Source organism: Pan paniscus, chromosome 7, assembly GCF_029289425.2.
Source record: "Pan paniscus chromosome 7, NHGRI_mPanPan1-v2.0_pri, whole genome shotgun sequence".
NCBI lineage: Eukaryota > Metazoa > Chordata > Mammalia > Primates > Hominidae > Pan > Pan paniscus.
In genome coordinates, this window is record NC_073256.2 from 17,869,454 (window position 1) to 17,896,781 (window position 27,328).

The 27,328-nt window shown below is 39.4% G+C and overlaps 1 protein-coding gene across 2 annotated transcripts in view; it reads right to left on the reverse strand.

The window, feature by feature from the left end:
- Positions 1 to 27,328, reverse strand: part of CSMD1 (CUB and Sushi multiple domains 1) — a 2,070,470-nt gene that overhangs the window by 136,107 nt on the left and 1,907,035 nt on the right. For both annotated transcript variants that reach the window (XM_034966977.3, XM_034966976.3), the window contains exon 49: positions 24,889 to 25,077. In XM_034966977.3, the coding sequence (XP_034822868.1) occupies positions 24,889 to 25,077 (189 nt within the window). The remainder of the gene's footprint in view (positions 1 to 24,888; positions 25,078 to 27,328) is intronic.

Sequence of the window (27,328 nt, forward strand, 5' to 3'; positions counted from 1 at the left end):
CCTTATCTTTGATTTCCAAAATATTTTCTTAGAATAATTAGGCATCAAGAAACATCTTATTTGACATGTAGCCAACATCCAATATACCATTAATACCATGCTGAAGGCTGAGATAGAAAATAACAGCAAGAGAGGAGGTGCAGTAAGGAGCCACCTCTCCACCCACAGGGATAGAACTGGTCACACTGCTTTTCTTCACTATGTGTAGGTGGTGCGATGTCGGCTGTTTCCAAGGAGCAAACACCAGCAACAGAAACATTCTTCCATTTGTTTGAAAGGATAAAGAAAAGTGTGTCTGAAAATGAATATCCATAGAGGGAACTAATGACTTGGCTTTTGCAGACACTAAAGCAAACTTAAAAACAACAACAAAACAAAACACATTTAAAAAAAAAAGCCCACCAGCTATGAAATGCAAAATTGAGGATAATAGGATTGAGCGAGAAGTATCTTTAGATATTCTAATCCTCTTGAAAATATCTAGCATGTCATAACCCAAGAAAGAAAAAAAAAAAGCATTTATGAATTTGAAACAGATAAAAAAGCTATGAAAAAGAAGGCAGCAGAATAGGGTTGGCAAATAAACAGCTAATTATTACAGTGAAAGGCTCTGGCTTGGCAAATAAAGCCTCTAGAATGTTTACTCAGGGGTAAATTGGCTGCTCAGCCAAAGCTGTACAAGTAACTGACTTTTACCCATCTACTTTTAGAGTGTTGTTCAAAAGAGACAGGTACAAACATTTTTAAATTGTCTTTTTTTTGGAATATAAAACAAAGTTTTATTCAATAAAAAGAAAAATCCTAGAGAAAAAAAGCTGGAGGAACGTAAAGTGACACTGGTGTGTGTCATAAAAAACTCTGATTCGGACACCAACCACCACTGTCCTGTGGAACCCAAGAGTCCCAGGCTCACTGAGCATTTAATCAATCTCGTATCATAAGAACTTACAGAAGGATTTTATGCACGCGCTTTGTGGCCGATTTCGAAGGGAATCTGCATTTTGGAGCCTATCCTCATCGTCCCTGATAAGCGGGCTTGTTGGGCATACTCTGGTAAACTAGTCAAGCCCAGAAGCACATGTTGTTTCTGATAATGAACAAGTGACTTAACCTATTTCAGCTTCAGTTTTACCTTCTGCAAAATAAGAATAAAAACGAGAGCAAAAACTAGGAAATAATGAGTGCTGACAAAGATGTGATAAAATTGAAACCCTTGTGTACTGTCAATAGGACTGTAAAAAAATACAGCCACTGGTGATGACCCGTGGCGGTTCCTCAAAAAATTAAAAATAGAATTACCATATGATGCAGAAATTGCACTTCTGGCTAAGTACCCAAAAGGATTAAAAACTTGTACAGTTACGTCCCTAGTAGCATTATTCACAAGAGCTAAAATATGAAAGCAAACCAAGTGTCTGCCAAGAGATGAATGGCTAAACAAAATGTAGCCTCTACACACAGTGGGTTATTACTCAGTCTTAAAAAGGAAGGGAATTCTGACACACCACATGCTGCAACATGATGATCTTGAAGACATTATGCGAAGTGAAGCCATAAAAAGACAAATACTATGTGATTCTACTTACGTGAGGTGCCTAGAGTAGTTGAATTCAGAGAGACAAAGTAAAATGATGGCTTGCAAGGGCTGCAGGAGGAGGAATGGGGACTTGTTTAATATGTGCAGAGTTTCAGTTTTGCAAGTTAGAATAGTCTCAGAGATGGACAGTGGTGATGATTACACAACCTTGTTAATGTACTTAACACCACTGAACTGTACACTTAAAAATGAAAAATAATAACTATATGCCACAGAAGCATGGTCATTAGGATAAAGTTACATAGGGAACATTAAGTCTTGCTGCACAATAGTCAATCAATACTTTTCAATTTTCATTCTCTTTCATTTACAGGTGAAGAAACGAAGCAGCAAGCACAGCTCAAGCTGCCTCTTAGAGGACACAGGTTACTGAATACGTTTTCAACAAAATGAACTTTCAAGGCCTGATAAATTCTCAAAACATTGATCTGAAGTTTGGCTACATATTAAAGATATGATTTGGATTTGTGTACCTGCCCAAATCTCATGTTGAATTGGAGGGGCCTGGTGGGAGGTGACTGGATCATGAAGGCAGCTGTTCTCATGATGGTGAGTGAGTTCTCAGGAGATCTGATGGTTTGAAAGCCTGTGGCATTTCACCCTTAGCTCTCTCCCTCCTGCTGCCATGTGAAGAAGGGACTTGCTTCCCCTTCGCTTTCTGCCATGATTATAAGTTTCCTGAGGCCTCCCAGCCACGCTTCCTGTACAGCCTACAGAACTGTGAGTCAATTAGGCCTCTTTTCTTCATAAATTACCCAGTCTCAGGTAGCTATTTCTAGTAGTGTGAGAATGGATTAATACAATTAATAAGAATAGTAAACACAGAAAATAAAGAAGAAATAAACATATGATCCAAATGTGGAAGGTTGATAAGAATGTTGACTACAGTAAGCAAACCAGCTGCTGAGAATAAAAACATCCCCGCATTTTCTCACAGTTGGCCATTACAAATCCTTACATGGTTTTGCAAGAAATGCTTTATGGGTTCTTTCCGAAAATGTGATTCTGATTATTTAGAAATAACCAGCATGAGGTTAAGCAAATTCCAACTTAAAATCTCAATAAAGTAGGCATTAAAGACAAGTTAGGGGCTTAGTTTCAGAATCAAGGACCAAAAATCTTTTTTTTCCTTTTATTCCCAGGGTATAAGCAATGTGGAAGGGAGAAAATTAGAGAACAAAACTTTGAAAACGAGTCTATTGCATGTGCACTGGGAAACATGGCTGCAGGAGTTTGCCCATGCTTCCTTCTCCAGTGGGTCAGGCTAACTTTTTACTTAATGGAAAAAGTAAACAAACAAACAGATGTACCTGGACTAGAACCTTCACAGGCACATCTAAAGAAGAAATAGACCTGGAAATCCTCATTTCATAAATAAGCAAATAATGTGTCTATCGTTAAATTTCAAAAGGAAAAATATATAAAAAGAAAGATATATAGTGATAGATAAATGATAGATGATAGATTAGATAGAAAGATAGGAATATACACAGAGAGGAAGACTGGAATATGATAGATAGACAGACAGACAATAGATAGAAAGATAGATACATAGATAAGTGGATAGATAAATAGGTCAAAAGAAAGATAGAAAGGTAGATGGATAGATTGCTAGATCAGTAGAGATAGGAAGATAGATACATACAGAGAGATATAGATAGAAAAATGATAGACAACAGGAAGATAGATATATAAAAAGAGATAGGAAGATGATAGGAAGATGGATACACAGATGTATAGTTATATAGAAAGGAAAATGATAGATGATAGATATATAGATACACAGATCGATAGACAGGAAGATAGAAATATAGATAGGAAGATGATAGGAAGATAGATGGATAGATAAAAAATGATAGATCGATTGATCAATCGCTAGGTTAATTGGCAGGAAGACAGAGAGAGAAAGATGATAGATAGGAGATAGCCTACAAAGCATCTGATAAGTATTTTCTCAAAATATAAAAGGGAAATTAGGCATAAACTAAAATGCATGGATAAATCAAAAGTATTAACAAAGCTGAGAAACTAGATTCCCTAGTGATAAAAAACAAGTAGCAGAAACCATAAAATCTGGCTCATTATAAATGAAAATGAGTGAAGAGCATAGTTTCTACAGCTTAGAGGTTATCACCCACTAAGCCAGCGAGAGTCTTTCTCCGAGCACTAAATAAACTATAAGCACAATGGCAAATGACTGTTCAGTCATTTAAATTAAAAATTAATAATAATGGGCCAACTTTCCAGCCATATTTCCAAAGGTTACAGAAAAATTGTCTATTGGCAATTAGAGAAATTGCCAAAGGACAATTCAAAGGAGCACGGGCCTATTGAGGTCTGTCCCTGCTTCCAAGGGCTGCTGGTTCTAGCATCGTGTACAATTCTCTGGGCACTTAAACTCCGTTTCATTAACTTTTCTACTACAAGAGCTAATGAAATGAAGCATTTCAATATCCAAACTCCAGTAATTATTTAAAACAGATTTAGATTCATTCAAATAAATGACTCCATGAAAATCTCATAGTTTTAGCTCTATTTGAAGCTCAACATGGTCAGAGAATAAGTCACACATATGAAGACACAGGGAATCAGTGACAGAACTCAAATCAGAACTCCCTTCTTGCTGACTTTTCCATTACGCATTTGAACAGACCCTGCAGCCAACAAGAATTCATTATGCATGCAGGTAAAATGAATTGACGACATGTATTTTGAAGTGGACTCTGGGGGTCCTTTAATTCTTGAGTAATCATGGCTTCCTTGTGATATTTTGTCTTAATTTCTGAGGAATTTCAAATACAGACAGACAAGAGAGTAACAGCTTTAGTAAAACAATAATCACCTGTTTTAAAAACACAGGACACAATCGTATTTGTCAAATGGCTCTGTAGATTCCAAACGGACTGAAGCCTGGTCATAAAGGAGATTACCAATTCTGATAATTGCATGGTAATGGAAACTCCACGGAGAACAGAAAACTGAGCTACACAGAAAATTGGAAACTCTTATTTAAGCTCATTTCTCCACAATTCCTCTGGCCTCAAAAATGCATGGAATGAAGTGTCAGGGTTATTAACAGTTAATATGAAATTATTACTTGTAGTATCTTTGGTCAGGCTAAGTAGGAGCTTCTAGTTAAGAGAAGTTGATGGGTGTAATTAAATTGCTAATAAAGAGGTACAGACTGATGAAAATCCACAAAGGCTTTCAGAGGTTAACTGATTTACCACCCCTCCTTCAACCTCATCTCTTTTGCTCAGCCTGTGCCAGGTGCTAAGCCTGGGGCCTGGCACAGAACAGGAGGTCAATACAATCAGTCTACGGAATGAATGGACCCCACGCATGCACCTCTTGACCTGTCTGAGAGTGTCAGCCAACAAGGTGCATGGCAATGTTATTCCCAGGCCCCACGCGTGAGACAGGAGATACCATGATACTCTGTCTCTTATCGTGACGTTTTTCCACCATTTCCACCATGTACAAATCATGACCAGACGCTCTCACTTCCTTTGTGCCTCAAATGCCCATCTTTTGACCTCGATGCCTCCCCGCACTCCAAGCGTAGCCATCTCGTCATAGTCCACAGTGGCTTCCTTGCAGGCTCATGCTTCTTTCAAGTTGGAGGAGATTATATTGGTTTACTGAAGCAAGTCCCATTTCACAAGCAGAAACATCGAATGATTTTCTCCAGGTCCACACAGACATTTAACAGTAAACTGAGAATCAGAATTTAAACCCCAGTACTCCTGATCTAAAGTGAGCTCAACTCTAATGTCACCATCCTTCTCACCACATTAATGTATAATATATAGTATATAATATATATAAATATATAACATTGATCAACATTCTTCAATTAATATATAATAAAAATTTATATTCACTAACTAGATTGTATATGAAATATACTATAATAAACGAGTGGTTTTAACAATTATAGTTTATATCAAATATTAATGTTTAATAATAATAATTTTACAACTTTATGGTTTCTATCCTTGGTTCCATGTGCTGTAATTACCTAATTTATCTTACTGAATTCTCATACTAACAATATGAGTCAATATTATTACCCTCCATTTTCAGGGGTCACTGTTGTCCAGATATATTAGACGATTTATCCAGAGTTCATCTAGTAAGGGGTAGAGCCAGACTCTAATCCACATGTCCAGCTCTGAAGTGTGTGTTCCTTCCCTATAACAGAATGGCTTTTTTTTGTAATAAATAAAATTAAAAAATTTTATAGTTTCCCTTTTCCCTTATATTTCTATCCAAAAGGGAAATCTCACTGCATGTGTCACTAATGGCTCAAATATTTCAGATTTTTCAAAATGGCTTGAACAGAGGTTCAAACACTGTCTCAGGTAGTTTTCACCACTTCTTTCTGTGGTAATTTTCTTCTTGTCAGTTCTAAAAAATGTGAAAAGTTTCTTCATAGATTTGCTCATGTTCTTTTTTCTTTTTTCTTTTTGCAGTATGTTCAATCCCACAGGCTTCAAAGAATATGTCACTTTTCCACCTAACATAATTTACCACTCACTTTGTGTAGAAAACCATGACTTTTTTAGACTCTCCAAGACTCAGGACTTCTAACAAAAAATCCCCACACTTCACATCATGGAAACTAAGGAAAAGTCGGTGGCATTCTAAATTCCATTAATGACATAATATTAATAAATAAATACATATGCACATGTGTATTAGGCCATTCTCGCATTGCTATAAAGAAATACTTGAGACTGGGTAATTTACAAAGATGTTTAGTTGGCTCATGTTTCTGCAGGCTGTACAGGAAACAAGGTGCTGGCATCTACTTGGCTTCTGGGGAGGCCTTAGGAATCCTTCAATCATGGCAGAAGGCCAAGGGGGAGCAGGTGTCTCACACGGCCAGAACAGGAGCAAGACAGAGTTGAGGGGAAGTGCCACATACTTTTAACTGACCAAGTCTTGTGAGAACTCACTTTCATGAGGACAGCACTAAGTCGTGAGGGATCCACCCCCATGATCCAAACATCTCCCACCAGACATTACCTCCAGCATTGGGGATTACAATTCAACATGAGATTTGGGCAGGGATAAATATCCAAACTACATTATTTCTCCCCTGACCCCTCGCAATTCTCATATCCTCCTCATATTGCAAAATAAAATCATGTCTTCCCAACAGAAGCCCAAAGTTCATAACTCATTCCAGTATTAAGCCTCATCTGAGATAAGCAGAGACAAGGCAAATCCCTTCCATTTATGAACTTGGAAAATCAAAAATAAGTTTGTAGCTTCCAAGATACAATGGGGATACAGGTATTGGGCAAACTCCCCCATTCCAATAGGGAGAAACTGGCCAAGAGAAACGGGCTGGGCTGGGCGCAGTGACTCACACCTGTAATCTCAGCACTTTGGGAGGCTGAGGCAGGTGGATCACGAGGTCAGGAGCTCGAGACCAGCCTGGCCAACATGGTGAACACCCTGTCGCTACTAAAAATATAAAAATTAGCTGGGTGTGGTGGCAGGCATCTGTAATCCCAGCTACTCGGGAGGCTAAGGCAGGAGACTCACTTGAAACTGGAAGGTGGAGGTTGCAGTGAGCCAAGATCACACCACTGCACACCAGCGTGGGTGACAGAGTGAGACTCTGTCTGAAAAAAAAGAGAAAAAGAAAAAGAAAGGGATTACATGCCCCATTCAAGTTTGACACCCAGCAGGGCAGTCAGTAAATCTTAAACCTCCAAAATAACTTCCTTTGACTCTGTCTTACATCCAGAGCACACCACTACAAGGGGTGGTTTCCCAAGGCCTTGGGCAGCTTTGCCTCTGTGGTTTTGCAGGGAGCAGCCCCCAAGGCTGATCTCAGCAGCTGGAGTTGAGCGCCTGTGGCTTTTTCATGCTGAGGGGGCAAACTGCTGGTAGATCTACCATTCTCAGGGTCTGGAGGGCAGTGATCCCTTCTCACAGCTCCACTAAGCAGTGCCCCATTGGAGGCTCTGCGTGGGGTTTCAACCCCACATTTCCCTTGGCACTGCCCTAGTAGAGGTTCTCTGTGAGGGCTCTGCACCTGCAACAGGCTTCTGCCTGGATGCCCAGGCTTTTTCATACATACTCCAAAATCTAGGTGGAGGCTATCAGGCACTCTTCATTCTTGCATTCAGCACACTTACAGGCTTAACGCCACACGGAAGCTGTCAAGGTGTATGGCTTGCACCCTTTGGAACGGGGTCTGAGCTGCACCTGGGCACTTTTGATTCAAAGATGGAGCTGGAACAGCCAGCATGTGGAAAGCAGCGTCCTGAGGATTCACAGGGCTGGAGGGCCCTGCGCCTGGCCCACAAAACCATCTTCTCCTCCCAGGATTCTAGGTCTCTGATGGGAGGGTCTGCCATAAAGGTCTCTGAAACACCTTCAAGGCCTTTTCCCCATTGTTTTGGAATATTAGCACTTGGCTCCCTTTCAGTCATGTAAATTTCTCTAACAAGTAGCTGCTCCACAGCCTTCTTGAACTCCTCTTCTGAAAAAGCTTTTTTCTTCCTCTGCCACACGGCCAGCCTGCAAATTTTTTAAACTTTCATGCATTGCTTCCTGCTTAAATGTAAATTTCAACTTTAAGTCATTTATTTGCTCCCATATTTGAACATAGGCTGTATAAAGCAGCCAGGCCACATATTGAATGCTTTGCTGCTTTGAAATTTCTTTAACCAGATACCCAACTCATTACTCTGAAGTTCAAAGTTCCACAGATCCCTAGGGAAGGGGAACGATGCAGTCAAGCTCTTCACTAAGGCATAACACACATGACCTTTGCTCCAATTCCCAAGAAGTTTCTCATTTCCATCTGAGACCCCATCAGCCTGGTCTTCATTGTTTATATCACCATTAGCATTTTTGTCACAACTATTTACCCAGTCTCTAAGAAGTTACAAACTTTCCTTTATCTCCCTTTCTTTTTCTGAGGTTTCCAAACCTTCCCAACCTCTGCCTGTTACCCAGTTCCAAAGCTGCTTCAACATTTCCAGGTATCTTTATAGTAATGCCCCACTCCTTGATACCAATTTTCTGTATTAGGCAATTCTTGCATTGCTATAAAGCAATACCCGAGACTGGGTAATTTATAAGAAAAAGAGGTTTAATTGGCTCATAGTTCTGTGGGCTTTATAGGAAGCATGGTGCTGGCATCTGTTCAGCTCCTGGGGAGACCTGAGGGAGCTTTTAATCATGGCAGAAGGCCAAGGGGGAATAAGTATGTCACACTGTCACAGGGCCAGAACAGGAGCAAGAGGTGGGTGGGGATGCCACACACCCAGATCTCAAAAACACTTATTATCATGAAGATAGCACCAAGCCATGAAGGATCCACCCCTATGATCCAAACACCTCTTTCCAGGCCCACCTCCAGCATTGGGAATTACAATTCAACATGAGATTTGGCCAGGGACAAATATCCAAAATATATTAGTATGTATATAATTTCATGCTGAAAGGATCATTAAAATGTAAGTGGGAGTTGAACAATGAGAACACATGGACACAGGGAAGGGAACATCACACACCGGGGCCCATCAAGGGGTGGGGAGCAAGATGAGGGAGAGCATTAGGACAAATACCTAATGCATGCAGGGCTTAAAACCAAGATGGTGGGCTGACAGATGCAGCAAACCACCATGGCACATGTATGCCTATGTAACAAACCTGCACGTTCTGCACATGTATCCCAGAACTTAAAATAAAAAATAAAATGCTAAAATGTCTAACATACATTTTAAAAATAGAAACTCAAGCCATATGCACCACAGTAATTTTCAACCTGAAGTGGATTATTTCTCACATGATTTTCAAATTTAAAAATAAAAGCAATATCCATTTCCATTTGAATGGATAAGGCTTTTTGGAAAATGTGAGCACAAAAACTACCATTCATCAACACCATTACAGCCACCAATTCACCTGACATCAAAACAGCCTAAATGCAGACAGTCCATCTGAACTCTACTCCATGGATTCATTGCAAATATGTCATTTCATATATTTATAATTTGGTCACCAAACCTGTCCAGTTATGAAGGCAGCATCTATCACAGAACAGTGCACCATGTGCACATAATTGAAACTCCTGTGCCCCTCGGTTGATCTCTACTGTTTTACTCCCCATGACACCTGGAAGCAACCCTTCCAGTAAAAGAAATGCGCATGTATAATCCACTGGTCTATTAACAGAAAACAAGCATGGTAAATGATTTTCCGGATAATGCATTCCATACAATCCTCGTCTAAGTTATTTTTTAGAAGAAAATCAATAGTACCTCAGAAAGGTTCAAGAGTAAGAGTGAATGGCAGAAAGTCTCGAGTCTCAGGGCATCTGAGATCAATTCTTCCGGAGTCTATGTCTGCACAGATTCAAACTATTACAATTAGAGGTCGAAAGTTTTGTTTCCAAACTTTTACATGGAAGAGTCCAATTAATGATTTTCTGTATTAAGCTGACCAAACTAGGAGTATGGAACTGAAGAATATATCAAACCAATCCACAAAACAAATGCTCTGAATTAGAATCAACAATGAAGATTTTAACAATTAATTGTCACCCTCTAAAAAAGCATAGCTAAGAACAAGCTTCAGAATTTTTTTTAAACCAGTCAGAGAATAAATCAATATGCCAAGGATGTATTATTTTAAAGAATATTATGTTAATATGAACCAGAAAATGTTCCACCAAGCTTGTCATGTCATGGTCAAAATACTTGGAAGAACACAGTTCTTGGCGTAGGTGTTTACGTGCATGTGTGCCTGGGTTTCCAGCCCAAATTAAAGAGCTGTTGGAACACCCTCAGATGTTTCATTTGTGGGCCTCCTTTTAATAGTATCCCAATTTTAATTAGCACTAGGGAAGCAGATGTGGCAGAGAAACGATGCCAAGAATCTGCACTTTTCATCTCCACTTGGAGTGAAGGCATGAGGTTCTTCCATTTCAGTGCATACCATCGTATGGGTTAGCACAGCTTGCCAAATATCTGAATACTTGTAGATGTATATATATAGGTGTGTGTGGGGTGCCCACTTTTCAGTATTAATGGGAACATAAATATCATGTTAATTCTGAGTAATGCAAAACCCAGTATTTGCCTTCAAGTGTCAGATAATATTAAGAATAGACAAAATTGGCTTTGAAAAATCTCCCCAGTCAACTCCTCTCCTAATGAAAAATAAAATCATAAAATTAATTTTTTCCACTCTTTTTCGTAAAAATGAAATGCAACCCTCCCAAATTCCCAGTGCTGTTTCTTAAAGTTTGTTAAAATGATGTTAAAGTTCTTAAATAAATACTAAAGCCCTATTATCTCTGATGAAAATTTTGCAAATAGAGTGAGGAAAATGACTTGATTGCATTTGATATGAAAACACATTATTGTTATTTCAATTAAAGCCCTGTGGACTTGGCATAGGAAATCATGCATGTAAACAGAAAGAACAGAATGTCCAGAAATAGATATCCACCTACTAGATGATTTAACATAGAAAGTAGTTGGAATTTTAAATCAGTGAAAAAAAAATTAGTGGAGAAAATAATGAAAATAATTACCCAGCAAAGTATTTAATAAATGACACTCAGAAAACTGGGTAGCCATCTGAGAGGGTGACATCTTAAAACAGGATCACACTGAGATCAACACAGATTCACTCTAGAATAGGAAGCAAATACTTACATGTATAAATCAAGCGAAGCTACAGATTAGAAAACTAGTAGCTCTATGTATAAATGAAATCATTCAAACTTTAGAAAAATAAATCAATTTTAACAGAAAATAGAGAGGACTTTTCTAGGCCACAGTTCATAAAGATTAACATGTTTCAATTCATAGACTATAAAAGACATTTGAAATACATATGACTGACAACTGGCTAATAAATTATTGTACAAACAACTTTCAATAAAATTGAATAAAACTGAAGAAAAATGAGAACATGAACTTTAAAAAAATATAAAATATAATGGTCAATAAATTACCAAAAAAAAAAGTATTCTCTACTGAGTAATGATCAAATGAATGAAAATGGAAACAATGAGTGATCTTTTTTGTTTCATTTTGAGTGTCAGATGTGCAAGAATTAAGATTGGCAATTATAATGATTTCTTTTTATTGCAACATAAATTATTCCACACATAGAGGCCCAAAACAGCACACATTTATTCCAACACGATTTCTGCAGTTCAGGTACGGGCGTGGCCTCACCCTGAGGGTGGCAGCAGGCGGCTTTCTCACCTGGAGGCGCGGGAAGAATCCACTTGGAAGATCACTCAAGTGGTGGCAGAAATACGTTTCTTGCATTTGCACAGCTGAATGTTTCCTGACTGGCTGTGGGCTCTGAGTGCCCAGAGGCCCTGTGTTCCATGTTCCATGTCCTGTGTCTTTCTTCATCTTCCAAGACAGCTACAAAGGCTCTCCCTCTCATCCAGTCTTTCTCAGGCCTTCAATCTCTGACCAGTAAGAACTCTGCCCCTAGAAGAGCCCGTCTGGTGAGGTCCTACAATCTGAGCACATTCTCCCTTCCTGAAGTGTGTCTGTGCCAACAACATAACGTAATCACGGGAGGAGGGTCCACCGCACCCCCAGGTCCATAGGGAGCTGTCTACCCAGGGCGTCGGTCACCCCACCTCCTCTTAGGATTCTACCTTCACCAGGCTCCTCAAACACAGAAGCTTCCAGAAGCAAGCCGTCACACCTGTAGTGGAGCAGCCTATTTGGATTACCCGAGGCTCAGTTTGACAAGATAACCCAATATGTCACCTGTGCATTTCCTGTATTTCACTTTAAAGAAATTGTATCCTGTGGCAATAAGTGGAAGAAAGTGCAAAGATGTTTCTGAATGAGTATGCATGTCTGCATTTTATCTCATAGTTAGAAACGACATAACTGGTCATTGAAATTGCAATAAATATACAAATATATATTTTAGAATAGAATTTTTGGCATTTTATCATAATTTTTGGATATAGAATAATGTGTATGCAATATCATGGAAAGTGTGATATCATTCAATTGATATAAAGACATTGATTATAGATATAATAGGTATGTTTACTGATGTGGTTTGTATCTGTGTCCCCACTCAAATCTCATGTTTAATTGTAATTCTCAGTGTTGGAGGTGGGGCCTGGAGGGAGGTGATTGGATGATGGGGCTGGATTTCTCATGAATGGCTTAGCACCTTCCTTTTGGTGCTGTCCTCATGATAGTGAGTGAGTTCTTGCAAGATCCAGCTGTTTAAAAGCATGTAACACCTCCCCTCTCACTCTCTCTTGCTCCTACTTTTGCTAGGTGATGTGCCTGATCCCCCTTCACCTTCTGCCATGATTAGAAGTTTCCTGAGGCCTCCGCAGAAGCAGATGCTGCCATACTTCCTGTCCAGCCGGAGAAACGGTGAGCTAATTAAACCTCTTTTCTTTATAAATTACCCAGCCTCAGGTATTTCTTTTTCTTTTTCTTTTCTTTTTTCTTTTTTTTTTTTTTTAGATGGAGTCTCGCCCTGTCATCCAGGCTGCAGTGGAGTGCAACGGTGTGATCTCGGCTCACCACAACCTCCACCTCCTGGATTCAAGTGATTTTCCTGCCTCAGCCTCCCAAGTAGCTGGGATTACAGGCATGCACCACTATGCCTGGCTAATTTTGTATTTTTAGTAGAGACAGGGTTTTTCCACTTTGGTCAGGCTGGTCTCGAACTCTCAGCCTCAGCTGATCTGTCCACCTACGCCTCCCAAAGTGCTGGGATGACAGGCATGAACCACCATGCCAGGCTAGCCTCATGTATTTCTTTACAGTAAGAACAGCCTAATACATTTATAGAGGTATGTCAAAAACCTAATAGCTTTATATCAGTTTTGTGAGTTGCAGTTTATTTTTTTGTCCCTTCCTTTTATATTTCTGGACTATGTAAATGTATTTTAACCTGCAGACACATTAAGTAAGAAATACATTGGCTGGGCGCGGTGGCTCATGCCTGTAATCCCAGCACTTTGGGAGGCCAAGGTGGGCGGATCACAAGGTCAGGAGATCGAGACCATCCTGGCTAACATGGTGAAACCCTGTCTCTACTAAAAATACAAAAGAAAAAAAAAATTAGCCGGGCGTGGTGGTGGGCACCTGTAGTCCCAGCTCCTAGGGAGGCTGAGGCAGGAGAATGGCATGAACCTGGGAGGTGGAGCTTGCAGTGAGCCGAGATCGCGCCACTGCACTCCAGCCTGGGCGACAGAGCGAGACTCTGTCTCAAAAAAAAAGAAAAAAAAAAAAGATGTTGTCACTGTTTATTTTTAAAAGTTTGTGTCTCTATTCTTTTGCCAGGGCTGCCATAACAACACACCACAGAACAACAGAAATGGATTTTCTCACAGTCCTGGAAGCCGGAAGTCCCACAGCAGGTGTCGGTGGGGCTGGTTCCGCCTGAGCCTATCTCCTTTGTGTGTAGACATCGTCTTCTTGCTGTGTCCCCGCATGGTTGCCCCTCTGTGCACCTCTGTCTCTGCAGGCTAATTTCCTCTCTGTATGAGGACACCAGCCACATTGGATTAGGGTTCACCCTAATGACTTTAACTCCATCACCTCTGTAAAGACCCTGTCTCCAAATACAGTCCCATTCTAATGTACTGGCAGTTAGGACTCTAACATACTTTTTTTGAGGGGACTCAATTCAACCCATGACACCATGTAGCAGGCAGAACCTCCAGACTTTCTATCTCTGGTGCCACTGCCCAATCACAGGACTCTGTGGCTCTGCTATGCCGGAGATGCTCTGATTGCTGGAAGATATTCCCATAACTGCTCTTATTATTTTTAAAAGTTGAAGCCTGCACCACCGCTGGCCTAATTTCAAGCTGTTTCCTCCCAGCAACACTGTTTATGTTAGAAACCTCATGAAAGAAAGGATTGGTGAGATGGTTGAGCCAAATTCATTTCTCCATAAATTCATATTGATGACAATTGTGGCCCAGGCTTTGCGCAAAATGCTGGGGATTCAAAGGTACAGCAGAACCTCTGCCTGTTCTTTAAGAAGTGTGTTGTCTCATATGGGTATATGATTTTTTAGATTGAGGGTACATGTGCATTTTGCTACCTGGATATACTACATAATGGAGGAGACTGGGCTTCTGGCATACTCATCACCTGAGCAGCGAACATTGTATCCAACAGGCAACCCTCACCCCTGCTCACCGTCCTTCCTTCCTCCCTGTTTTTGGAGTCCTAAGTGCCACTTCTTTCCACCCTATATCCATGTGTGCCCAGGTATGTGTGTTAAACCCATGCTCATTAGGTGCCTGCATGTCTGGTATGTATTTGAAAGCAGAGACTCCGGACTTCCTGGAGCCTGCCAAATCAGAATCGTGCAGGGCTGGGAGTCAGGAATGCATTTTATAAACTTTGCAAGGTGAGAACCACTGGTCATGGAGGACTGAACAGCTGCACAAATAGGAAATCAAAGTAAGAAATGCCAAGACATGGACAAAAGGCCACAGTGGGTACCTAGGTCCCCCAAGACACAGCAGACTGCCTGGGGGCTGAGCCCTGAAATGAGAAGATGAGAAGCAACTCCACACCTCAACAACAGTGCATCAGAGGTGGGAAAACAGGCAAAGCGCACACTGTCTGCATCGATGTGGTCTACGTGGACATAAACACCTGCCTTCCAGCCTCAGAGCAAAGCACTCATTCTCCCTGTGATGGTCTCTGGGCAGAAGCCTCATCCCGGCTGGCAGGTTCAGCCACCTCCAGCACGTAGTAGTCACTTCCTTTGAATTGTTTGCTTATTTTTCCTGTCTCAGCTATCTCCACCTTAACAATTTTGGAAAGCCAACTTCCCCAGTAGCCTGAGGCTTACGCCTGCATGCCCATCGGGGCCTTCCCCACTGCAGCCCCTACCCGGCTTGCCTACACATTTTCCTCCAGAGCTGCTCTTCTTTCTGCCAGGGACTGACATTTTCAAACTGTCACTGTCACAGGTAGAGGCTGCCGCTGTGCCTCTTCAATGAAAGACCATAACCTATCCTTCAATGTCAGCTGGTATCTTAAACTGCACACAGGGCGTTTCACTGTCTTTACTCCTCTTTGCCTTTTACTGATTTAGGAGCTGTCATTTTCAAAGTTCCTCCTGCTGAAGTGGAAAGTTCTGGGCTGACTTTTTCATCTCCACTTCCATTTGCCTCCGTTTCCTTTATCCTCACACGATCCCTTTGTTTGCTTTGTGAAATATTTTGAGTATTCCATGTCAGGTTTATTTCTCCATGCGAAGCACATTAAACCCCATTATAGCATTTTTAAAATGTGTGAGATACATAGTTGATCTCTATCAGCCACTCTTACGCATACGACCCTTGATTCTTTTATAAAATATTATTACTTTGCATATTTTGTACAGTTCCTTGTGCAGAAAGGTCAAGGTCTTCATATCACTACTACTATTATACAAAATTACCCTTTCTGCACACTTCCAGTGACTACAATACTGCTTTTATTATTAGCCACATTTCACACAGTTAGAATAGGTGAAGTTTTAGGAAGCTCGATGTGTGCTAAGCATGGACAGAGGAAATGCGTTATTTAATTTAATGAATAAACATGCTGGATTTTAGCACATGGTAGAGGAAAATTATATGTCTTCAGTAAAATGCCTGACATATAATTTGCAAACTGCAGAAAGTAACTGATATTGATGGCGTTGGACTCTGCGTTTCAGTCTGATCTTGGAAGATTAATTTGATCCTGGGTTGGCAGACTATGGCCTGTGGGTCGAAACCAGCCTGCAGCCTGTTTTTATACACAAGCTAAAAATGGCTTTTACGTTGTTTTTAATTGTGAAAAACTTAAAGACAAAGAATATGCCACTGAGACTGCATATGATCCCCAAAGACTGAAGGTCTACCTGGCCCTTTACAGGAAAAGAGAGCCAATGTCTGATTTCAGCTACCATGAACAAGAAGGGAAGTATGTTACCAGCTTAGTTACCTAAACATTGCTGACTTGACATTCAACAACATTCTGCTTGACGGCCAACCATTAGGTTTGCACCAAAAACACTCCTGGGTGCAAACATGTCTGACTGCATGAGAGTTCCTTTTTTGTTGGGCTCCTGTTCTTCCCTGGCAGTATGATAAAGGTTTCACGCCAACATTTGCGTTTAATCCTTCAAAACGGGGGGGAGCACCTTTATGCCCATTTGCAGATAAAGAACTTCAGTGAAGTCACTTGCCCTGTCCAGGGTCACACAGCCAGCAAATGCTGGGGATGGGAGGAATCCATCACTCAATTGCGGGAGCCTGACTGCAACTGCACAGTACTGTACCCAAGCACTCCTTTCAAATCCCCTAAGATTGTGTGAGGTAGATTTAAGCAAGGGCAATTGGGATAAACCTCATTTTACAATATACTTGATGGGAGTTGGCCAGTTTGAGCTATATGGACTGTGTGGATTCACATTCTGATAATTTACAATCTGGCTGACATAATGCCTACAACCTATATAAAAGTGTGTGTCTATATATAAAGAGACACACAAGCATACACACACATACATATCAAAGCATGTGATTTGACATTTAAAATCCCAGAAATTCCTATTTAAATGTAAATTTTTAATGAAATCTAAATGTCTAGAAATATTGTATTAATATCACAAAACAGAGGAGAAGATTGATAATGAAATAGAAGCAAATAGATATGCATATAAAAAATCAAGATAAAAGTCTCAAATACCTATGCTCTTTATGTTCATAAGTGAAGGATTTTAAGATTGACAAAATATCTCAGTTAATTCATTTATGCCAGGTCTCCTAACACATCCTCCTAACATTTGAGAATGATGTTGTTTTAAAAATTTTGTATAAAGTAAAAGGACAGTTTCCTCTGAGAGATGCCCTCTCTGTGGGCAAACATCATGTTCAGGGGGTGAATGCAGGGTATAATGGAAATGGCTCCGATTTTGGAATCTGAAAGACTGGAGCTTAAATCCCACCTGAGATAATGAGGCTTTTTTTTTTTTTCTGGTAACATCATCTGTGAGCAACAGCATCTATGAGGATTGAAGAGATATACACAGACATATCCACGTGCATCCTCTGTCCCCTCCACCCAGCTCTTTGCACCAGTTCCGTCCTTTGCCATGCTATGTATAAGCAGAATATAGGCAGCTATCTCTATCTAAAAGGTCTGACTTTAAAAACAGAAGCTTAATCACGTAATTTGTGAGAAAGTCTGTTTTTTATACTCTTTGTTGCCTGCAAAATGCTACCAAATCAAAAATAAACAATAGACAAACTCCACTCCAAGCAAAAGCCACAGCTGATAGAAGGCTCTGAGAACCAGACCTTGAAAGTAAATAGCTGCCTGGGAGTTGCTCTCTCTTTGACCAGGGAACTTGAAAGCAGTGCACTCTGATGTGCCAGTTTAACTGGATCTTTGAGATAATACAGAGAATTTCAGTTCTAATTCAGACTTCTCTTCAAGATGAATAAGATTAGCGTACTGATAATGGAAACAGCTGCTTGGCAGAGTTTCTTGCTTTAAGGCAGGAAATGAAGCCTGAGGACAGAAGATCTGCCTGGCTTTATCAAGGACGATAAAAACCAACACAGATTTTCAGAGAGAAATAATTTAAAAGGTCAAGCAAAGTGAGAAAAACAACCTGGAGTTCCCTGAAACCAATAAAATACACCTTGCCGGCTCCATCTTCTCACTCACAGACAATTGGTAGCAAAACTTTTATTTACTGAATCCAGAAGCTAATTGCGAGCCATCAAGGGGTCTTGGGAAGATCTGTGTCCGGGTTGTGGCCTGGGGCCTGCCACTTTGAACCCCACAATTCGGGATGGGTTTGGAGTGGGTGCCTCCCAAGTCCCCTTCGAGACCTAACAATCATAATTGGCATGCATGTAATATCTGACGGCTTATCCTATATTATTTATTTAATCCTCTCAATAATTCTGGGAGGTAGATTTCAAAACCTCTATTTTACACGGCAGAAAGTAGGCTTAGGGAGATCAGGGCACCCTGGCCTTTTGGGGGCTACTTTGGAGGGGGATGGCCCTCACAATGTATCCTCCGATTTCAAATCGAAGTAATTTTTCTCTAAAAATTTGATGCGTCTGCAATGTCATTGGCAAAAAAAAAAAAAAAGTGAATTAAAATAGAAGAGAACAAAAGCCAATTCTAAATAATCTTTAAAAGGAAAAATATTCTCACATATTTATCTTAGAAAGTCATGGATTAGTGATTTTCTAAATTTAAAATGTTTACCAAATGGCTACAAGGGGCAGGGTATTTTGCCCGGGTCCGAGGGACACAGTGGCATCCACATGGTTTATAAGGTTGGTAGTTGGGGGGCCTAAAAGAGAATGAGCTCAACATGCCAGGTTTGCTCTTGCTCATTTGTTAAAACGTAGCTGTTGCATTTTAGTAACTATTTGAATATATTCTTCCAGATATTTTTGTAAAGGAGATGAACGAATGTCCTTTATGCATTCAGGAAGTTTATAAATTGTATTTATTTTATGTAAGAGTATATGAACTGCTTTACAAATCATTGAGAAAAAAATATAATGTCAACTCAAGGATAAATTTAATATTAAAATAGATCAATACAGATTTTAAGTTCCCAATGCCACAAAGAGATATTTGCCATTTTTTAAAATTATTTTTCTTTTTTTACAGTTTTCAAATAAAAGTTTTCAAATACAATAATTAAAAAACTATGATGACCTTTAAGTTGGACGTGGAAGTCTTAAAATATTTTAACATTTGCATCAGTAATTACATTCCCAATTATCTCAGTGACCTTCTATATGATTTATTGCAGGATTTATAACCACTTTTGACCAAATGTGAGATACTGTCAGAGTCTAAACTGTTATTTATTTTGTGGTGGAGCTGCCTAGTTTGAAATTTATTACAGCAGATAGTCTTTCTTTAATTACAATTTTATTCATTTCAACTGGTCCTTATAAAAGTTACAAAGTCAAATACGATAAAGCAAATGAAGCATCCAGTATCTTAAACTAATTTAAAATCCACCGCCTCATTACTGGTAATTTTTAAAACTCCATCTTTTCTTAGCCTCAGAGTCACTACTGGGGACAGTTTGCCCCCTGGACCTGAAGCACAAATGTCAAAATCAATTTCATGAAGCTTCCTTTCCCTCACATGGTCCTTATTTCACTGAGTGGCACCAAATACTCCCAGCAATCAAGCCCCCCACCAACATATGTCATCCCAGATTTATCTCTTCCTTTTTACCTGCTTTCACGAGAGACTGTGGACTCTGTTTCCTAAGTATTTTCAATACCTGTTTTCATGCAAAACTTGTTTCTCACTGTATTTCTAGAAGTCTTCATATCCCTCAAACACACATTGCTATAACCCACTAAGAACTCGTGTCTTCCAGACAGGATGCGTGCCAATCATTCATTATGCCACGGAAAGATCAAGCTTTCTAAAACACAGATGGGATTGTATCTCTTTTGCTCTTTAATGGAGTCTCATCAAGCAAGGACAGAAGGTGAAAGCCATGTAAACATGCAGCTGAGATTTTCTATGGGCTGCTCCTGCCAGCTTCTCCAACCCATCTTCCTCCACCATGTCCCCTTCACATTCCAGCTCAGACGTCCCAATATCCTGGACCTTCTCTGCTACTCCCGCTGGATGACTATCCATTCCTGCTGACTATCATATTGACTTGTACTTATTAGTTTATAAGACTCTCTCCCTCCGGACTAGCAGAGCCATAAGAGCTGGGAATATTTTTTATTCACCTTGGTACCCGCCTGCAGTGTGTAACTCAGAGCTAAGTCTGAATTGAAAAGAAAACAGCCATAACTTCCTTAATACTTGTATGAGGCTTCAGACCCACAGCAACAACCTTAATCTACAACAACAGACACACAGTTAACATCGCTTTGCTTGTATTCTTGAATACAAAAAGAAACATGTCAAGAAATTATATAAAATATACCCTCTCCATAAACATAGCCCTTGTATCTACTTTTATTTTGGACAGTGTGCTTGAAGCCTAGAAGCCTCAGAGGTAAAACCTGTAACTTTATCCCTACAGATGTGCTATGTGGAGATTCTCACGTCCCAGCTTTATATGGAATGTGAACATCTGCGGGAAAAATAAAATCATGAAAACTTCTGTGCTGATGTGGGTGGCGAAGACGTGGTGATGTGTTAATTTAGCTGGGGTTTTTGAAAATTGTTTTTCCCACGTGGAGTTCTAAACATTTTAAAGAAAGAGCTCACCTAGTCTTCTGTTTCATATTTCACTTTTCTTTTCTTTTATTCATTTTTATTTCATAATTATGAATTGTCAGCAATTCTGGATCACATAAACGGTGACGATTCTTCCATATATATTAACTCTCTTTAAACAAAAATGCTAGTTTTTTTAAAAAGACAGAACATGTCTTCAATTATCTTAGAACTGAAAATAAAATTCTCTAAGTGTCATATATCTCTGCTTGTAAATTAAAATTACTAATTAAGATTCCAAGAACCAAATAGAAAATAGGGTTCCCTTAATATTTTATTTTTAACACCAGAGGAAAAGAGCAACACATCGTTGATAATCAGAGTGCTTTCTTCTTTTTAAAGTACTTCAGCCTCAAAATAACTTTTCGAATCTATAATTTAAAAAAATTTTTCTGTTTATATATATTTTTGAGGCAGTCATCAAAGGGTCCTATTTGCACATCAGTAAGGATGTCGCTTAATCTGTTATACACAGCCAAATGTGCAACTCTATATTCCAGGACATGCTGTCCATCCACGGTGACAGTTACCATAATTTATATATATATATGTATATTTTTTGTCTCATTCTGTCTCCCAGGCTGGAGTGCAGTGGCGTGATCTTGGCTCACTGCAGCCTCTGCCTCCTGCCTGGGCTCAAGTCATCCCTCCATCTCAGCCTCCCAAGTAGCTGGGACTACAGGTGCACACCACCACATCTGGCTAATGTTTGTATTTCTTGTCAAGACAGGGTTTCACCATGTTGCCCAGGTTGGCCTGAACTCCTGTGTTCAAGCAATCTACCCACCCACCTTGGCCTCCCAAAGTTGCTGGGATTACAGGTGTCAGCCACTGCACCCAGCCTACATTCTATTTTTCATTATTACACTGTGAATCCCTTGGAAGGAAACAAATCTTTTTGTTGTTGTTGTTGTCATTTCTCCTTGGGTCAGTACACACAACTGCTCAACACATCTGTGAGTGGATGGGAGAAGGTTTCTAGCATAATCCACAACACAACATATGCAATTTGCCAAAGAAAAGCAGCTGAAAACCCACAGAGTCTCTTTCTGTCATATGAGGCCAAAGTGTTTCTACAACTTAGGGAAGTATATACAGTGTGTAAAAGATCTACATTCTAGGGCTGGGCAGGGTGGCTCATGCCTGTAATCGCAGCACTTTGGTAGGCTGAGGCGGGAGGATCACCTGAGGTCAGGAGTTTGAGATCAGCCTGAGCAACATGGTGAAACTCCATCTCTACTAAATACAAAAAATTAGCCGGCTATGGTGGTGGGTGCCTGTAATCCCAGTTACTTGGGAGGCTGAGGCAGGAGAATTACTTGAACCTGGGAGGCAGAGGTTGCCGTGAGCCAAGATCACACCCATTGTACTCTAGCCTGGGCAACAAAAGCAAAACTCCGTCTCAAAAAAAAAAAAAAAAATCTACATTCTAAAAGTAACAAAAGGAAAGCGTGTAATTAATACTAAACAAATAAAATCTCCCTTTGTTGCACACTACAAAAATCACATAATTTATATTTTACATTTAATATAGCTAAATCAACTTTAACAATTCTTTAAGCATAAGCAAAAACTGTTGGGGCATAAATTGCCAATACATGTTGTACAACCTTATGCTATTTAAAACTTTTATAATTCCTTCTCAATGGACTTTATCCAGATAATCATTTTTACTCTTCATTTTAAAGGTTTAGTTTTGTTTTTAAAATGATAAAAATGCTGATTTAATTGTACCACACAACTTTAATGTTCAAAAATCCTACTTTTTGCTACATTTTGTTTTGTTTTAAGCATTATAATCTATATAGATAATGAAAATAATTTTATATTATAATTAAAATGCTATTTTACACAAATTGTAAATATCTAAAAGGTGACTAAAAGAAGTCTTGCACAGGAAATGAATTTAAGTGCTTAAAATATAGATTCTTTCAGAATTAGTATTTGGGAGATTCTATTTTAAGTATAATTTCTTCTGGCAAGGAAAATTCCGCTTTAACAATGGTCAGGCTTACAGAAAGATTGAATTCTAGATCAACATTTTTATGATTATGAAGTCCCTTAACTTTTATGTGTTTCAGTTTCAAATACATAAAAATAAGTAGTTCAACTAGATTGTTTTTAAGATCCCTCCAAGTTTAAAGGTCAAAATGCATGAAGAAAAAAACAAAACCATATTGACTCCCAGGTTAACAGAAAGGTTAATAGGAAGTGTAGAAAGTCACAGGTCTGTTTTAGAAAAATGATACTTCTCAAATATTTTATAATTTGAGAACAAAGTCGTGTAAGTTATTTATTGCCAAGAACAAATCTGAAGGAAGGTACTCTAACTCTTCTTCCAAAACATGGTGTGCATTCTAGCATCCCATATACACAAAGCCATTGCCTCTCTGCCATGCTCCACACAAAGAAGAGATACCGTGATCATGTTCCCACAGATTCCTTGGCCACAGCTGCAAAGATGTCAGAAGAGCCTCATTTGCAGTGTGCACTATTTGTATTTCTGAATCATTAACTTAGCATTAAATAGTTCTGCTGGGGTGTAGGGAGGCCATGGGAGAAGAAGAAAGAAGTCAAGACTTATCTCAAACCTATATATTTGACATCCTTTAATCCTTCTCAACCATTCACTGAAAGGGTAAGCCATGGCTCCACCTCATAAACCATTCCCAGAAATCCTTGCTTATCGATCAGAAAGACGGACTAGCATGTGCCTGGCATCACCCGAATCCCTTTGGGACATGAAGGTCCCTCTCCGTACCCCTTTGTGCTTAGGCCTGGAGAGCACATTCTCTTTAGGCTCTATTTTGACTTCGCCTCTAGAGGACAGGAAATGACTTCAGGAGTTTCTGCCCATTCCACCGAATCCCTTTCCTGTGTCCAGGCTGCCGTTTGGGCTGTGACTCTGTCATTAGCCAGTGCCAGTGGGGCAGAGACCATGGGGTGTTCTCTGAGCTGAAGTTGGGTCTCTTCAGCAATAGATTCTATGACTCTGTTTATAGAGTCATAGTTAAAGCAAATGAGAAATATATCTTCTTCTAAAAGAACAAGTATTCTTGTAAAGAAAAAAAAATTATCATTCTAATCATTCCTCATGAAGTAAGCTGCTTGAGTCTCCCTCTCTGTTTATTTTACATTAAATAAGAATTCTAATCATTCCTAATGAAGTAACCTGCTTGAGTCTATCTCTCTGTTTATTTTATATTAAATAAGAATTCTTAGAGGTAAAACATAAATAATACAGGCTAAGTGTCTGATCAACTTCTTACAGTCAAAGGCACCTACAATAACTGTGATAAGTATCTATTACTGGCTCACAAAGCAATACCAGAAAATCTAATATCTAATGCAACTGAGAAAAAAGAGAGCCAATATGAGCTTTCACTCATAAATCATAATTAGCTTTCAAAGACTAATATAATTCATTATGAATATAAACCTTGATAAGACAAAACTATGAAAATTTCATGACTTCAAAGCCTTCAATTAAAATTAAAATGCATTATTTGAAAACCTGGTTTTTATGCACATGATAGATAAAATGCAAAAAAAAGGCATGAAATATTGAAATCAACGTTAACAAGCCCTAGATTTAAATAACAAAACAAAATCAAATATAGAGCTTATGGCTCAAAGAATGAGGTTTTAAACTAAAATGAAGAAAATGAGTTTTTCAGAAATTAATGTTTTTAAATTAATACAATGGTAAAGAAAAATTATTTTGAATCTTAAATTGGATGACATGTTTTTTACTTCAAGAGGAAGTACAAGTAAGTGTTAGAATAACTTGACCCAGGATCCAGTGAATGTCCAACCCTTCTCCAAATTCAGGCTATACAACTACATGTCAGGAAAGTTTGCATGGCCACTGGAAGGTTTAATTCGTACTGTTATAAGCCAACATTCAATTTTCCCTTACCTTTTATTCTTAGTTAGTGCTTCATTTATTTTCAGAGAGTGATTAAAATGAGAGCAATACACAGGAAACAAGGCTGGTGATGAAAACGCATTTCTTACCCTGGCAGAGTGGCGTGAGGGAGTCCCACTGGTACATGCCAAGTGGGTTTCGTCTACAGGTTGCATTGCTGTGGCCGACCATTCGGTATCCAGGCTTGCAAAAATAATGCACTTTGCTTCCAACCGCTCCTGCAGTTCTGTTTAGAATACCCCCATTCTTCAGCGGGTGGGTCAAACTGCAGTAAGGTGCTGTGGGCAGACAGACACATACATAAATAAGTCAACAAGCAAACAAATGGCCAGTGCCATTGCCTTTGTGAGAGTCTATAAAGGAATGACTTCTCATTTCTAAAAGGTAGGAAATGAGCACCCGTATGTAAGTTTGTTCTAAAGAGCATTCCAAAATCAAGAGTCTAAGAGGCAAGTCTCTTACTCTGAAGTTGAGATCATCTGCAGCTCTGAGTCAATGTGAAGCTAGGATCCTGACTACAGTACTGTGAGAAACATCAAGAGTATCCAATCTTTAGGCTTCCCTGGGCCACAATGGAAGAAGAATTGTCTTGGGCCACACATAAAACACACTAACACTAATGATAGCTAAGGAGCTATAAAAGAAACTGCAGAAAAATCTTATAATGTTTTAAGAAAGTTTACAAATTTGTGTTGGGCTGCATTCAAAGTCATCCTGGGCTGTATGCAGCCCACAGGCTGCAGGTTGACTTGGTCTAGAGGGATCATTTTGAATGACCTCACTCACCTCTCTAAAGCAGGTTACTGACTTAAATAAGCACATCTGTCACCAGGATAAAAGTGATAGGGTACTGCACAAGACATCATATTTGAAACAAAAATATTCTGCATGTTTTTTAAGTATTATTAAAACAGAGAAAGTAGAAATATATAACATTTTCTTAATCAAGGCCATTAAATTTTTTCCTTCTGGCTGTTAAGTGAAACTTCTGGACTGTGCATTGATGTAGATATTAACCTTCTTTTTTAGCATATGGGATTTGAATGAAATCTTTGAAGAAAATGCATTCTCCTGAGTCAATAACAATCTCACAATAGCTTTAATCATCCCTCTCTGTAAGGAGACATTTTAAAACTAGAGATGGGCATTTGCGAAAATAATAGTTTTACTCATACAGAATGTCATATTTCTATGGCTAAAAGTCTCTGCATCTTATTTACACGTTTAGACAAAGAAACTTGCTTCATCTGCACAAGGCGAGGTCACTACTACATAAGGCGAGGTCACTACTACACAAAATCCTAGGAACTCACTTCAGATGAATTTAAACAATACAACAGAGAAGGTCCTTAAGAACTGGGAACTCTCAGTTTCTTTTTAAAGAATTTTAGATCTTCCACTTCCTTCTGGGGCTTCCATATAAAAGCACACACATGCAGGTCTGAATGCTTAACATTGCTCCTTTCCTTGGAAATACATTCAGAAGAAACTTTCTGAAGGTTTTCTATCATAGCGGTGCCCAGAAGCAACATCTATGTGTCTGGCCTCAGTTGTCAACCATGTTCCTACGAGAAGTGTCCTCAGAAAATATTCTCAGCTGGGTGAGCCTCTGAAGTACCATTTCCTTTTTTTTAATGGGCTGATTTTTCTTAACTGAAAATCCACTATCATAAGAATCTCTTGATTCACAGCTCCATTGGCCACACCATGTTCTACCTCCAGTTATTTCTAGACCAAATTCTTCTAAGTTTTGAATGAACCAAAATACTTAGTTTAGACAAAGTATGAGTACAATCAGGCACCCTGAATACCAATGGCTTGGAATCACTGTGCTAGTAAAAAAAAAAAAAAAAAAAAGTTAATAAAAAATAGAGGGAACAATCAGACTGTAGATTCCTCTCCAGAGTCATAGATAAGTTAAATAAAGTTTGCAGGAAGTGAGACCATGAGGCTCTAACTCTACAGATTCCAATAAGGCTCCGTTTTCTTTTACTGTGTTTCTTCTATGACCAGCCCCTCAACATACCTCTTCTTTCCTAACTCACTTAGAATAAGACATGAAGGGCCCTACAGGGGAAACCATAGCACAGAATACAAAGAGAGACTGGAGCAGGGGCCCTGCCAGCCCAACTCCTGCTGCAGGAAAAGGAATTCAGAGGAGCAAGGCCTGGTCCTTCCACTCTACTGGTGCAGCCTCGGAAAAGCTGGGATATAGAATGAAAAGTCTAATGGGTACCCAGGTGAGAGAAGACTGGGATAGGTGGATATTCTGGAATTTCGGTGTGAATGCCAAACCAGTCTGTACTTCCAACCCGCCCAATACAGAAGCTTTCATTTGCTTCTCATAGTACCGAAAGGACATTGTTAATTCAGCCTGCACTTAGCACAGCTTACGGAATTGTCCAGAACCACTGTTCGGAGGCATTTCTTTGTCTTTTTTAACTCGGATTTCAATTATGGTGATTCATTATATTGCTTTTATGCCTGAATGATCAAGAGTTTACTTGCATAGGGCAAATACATGTTGGG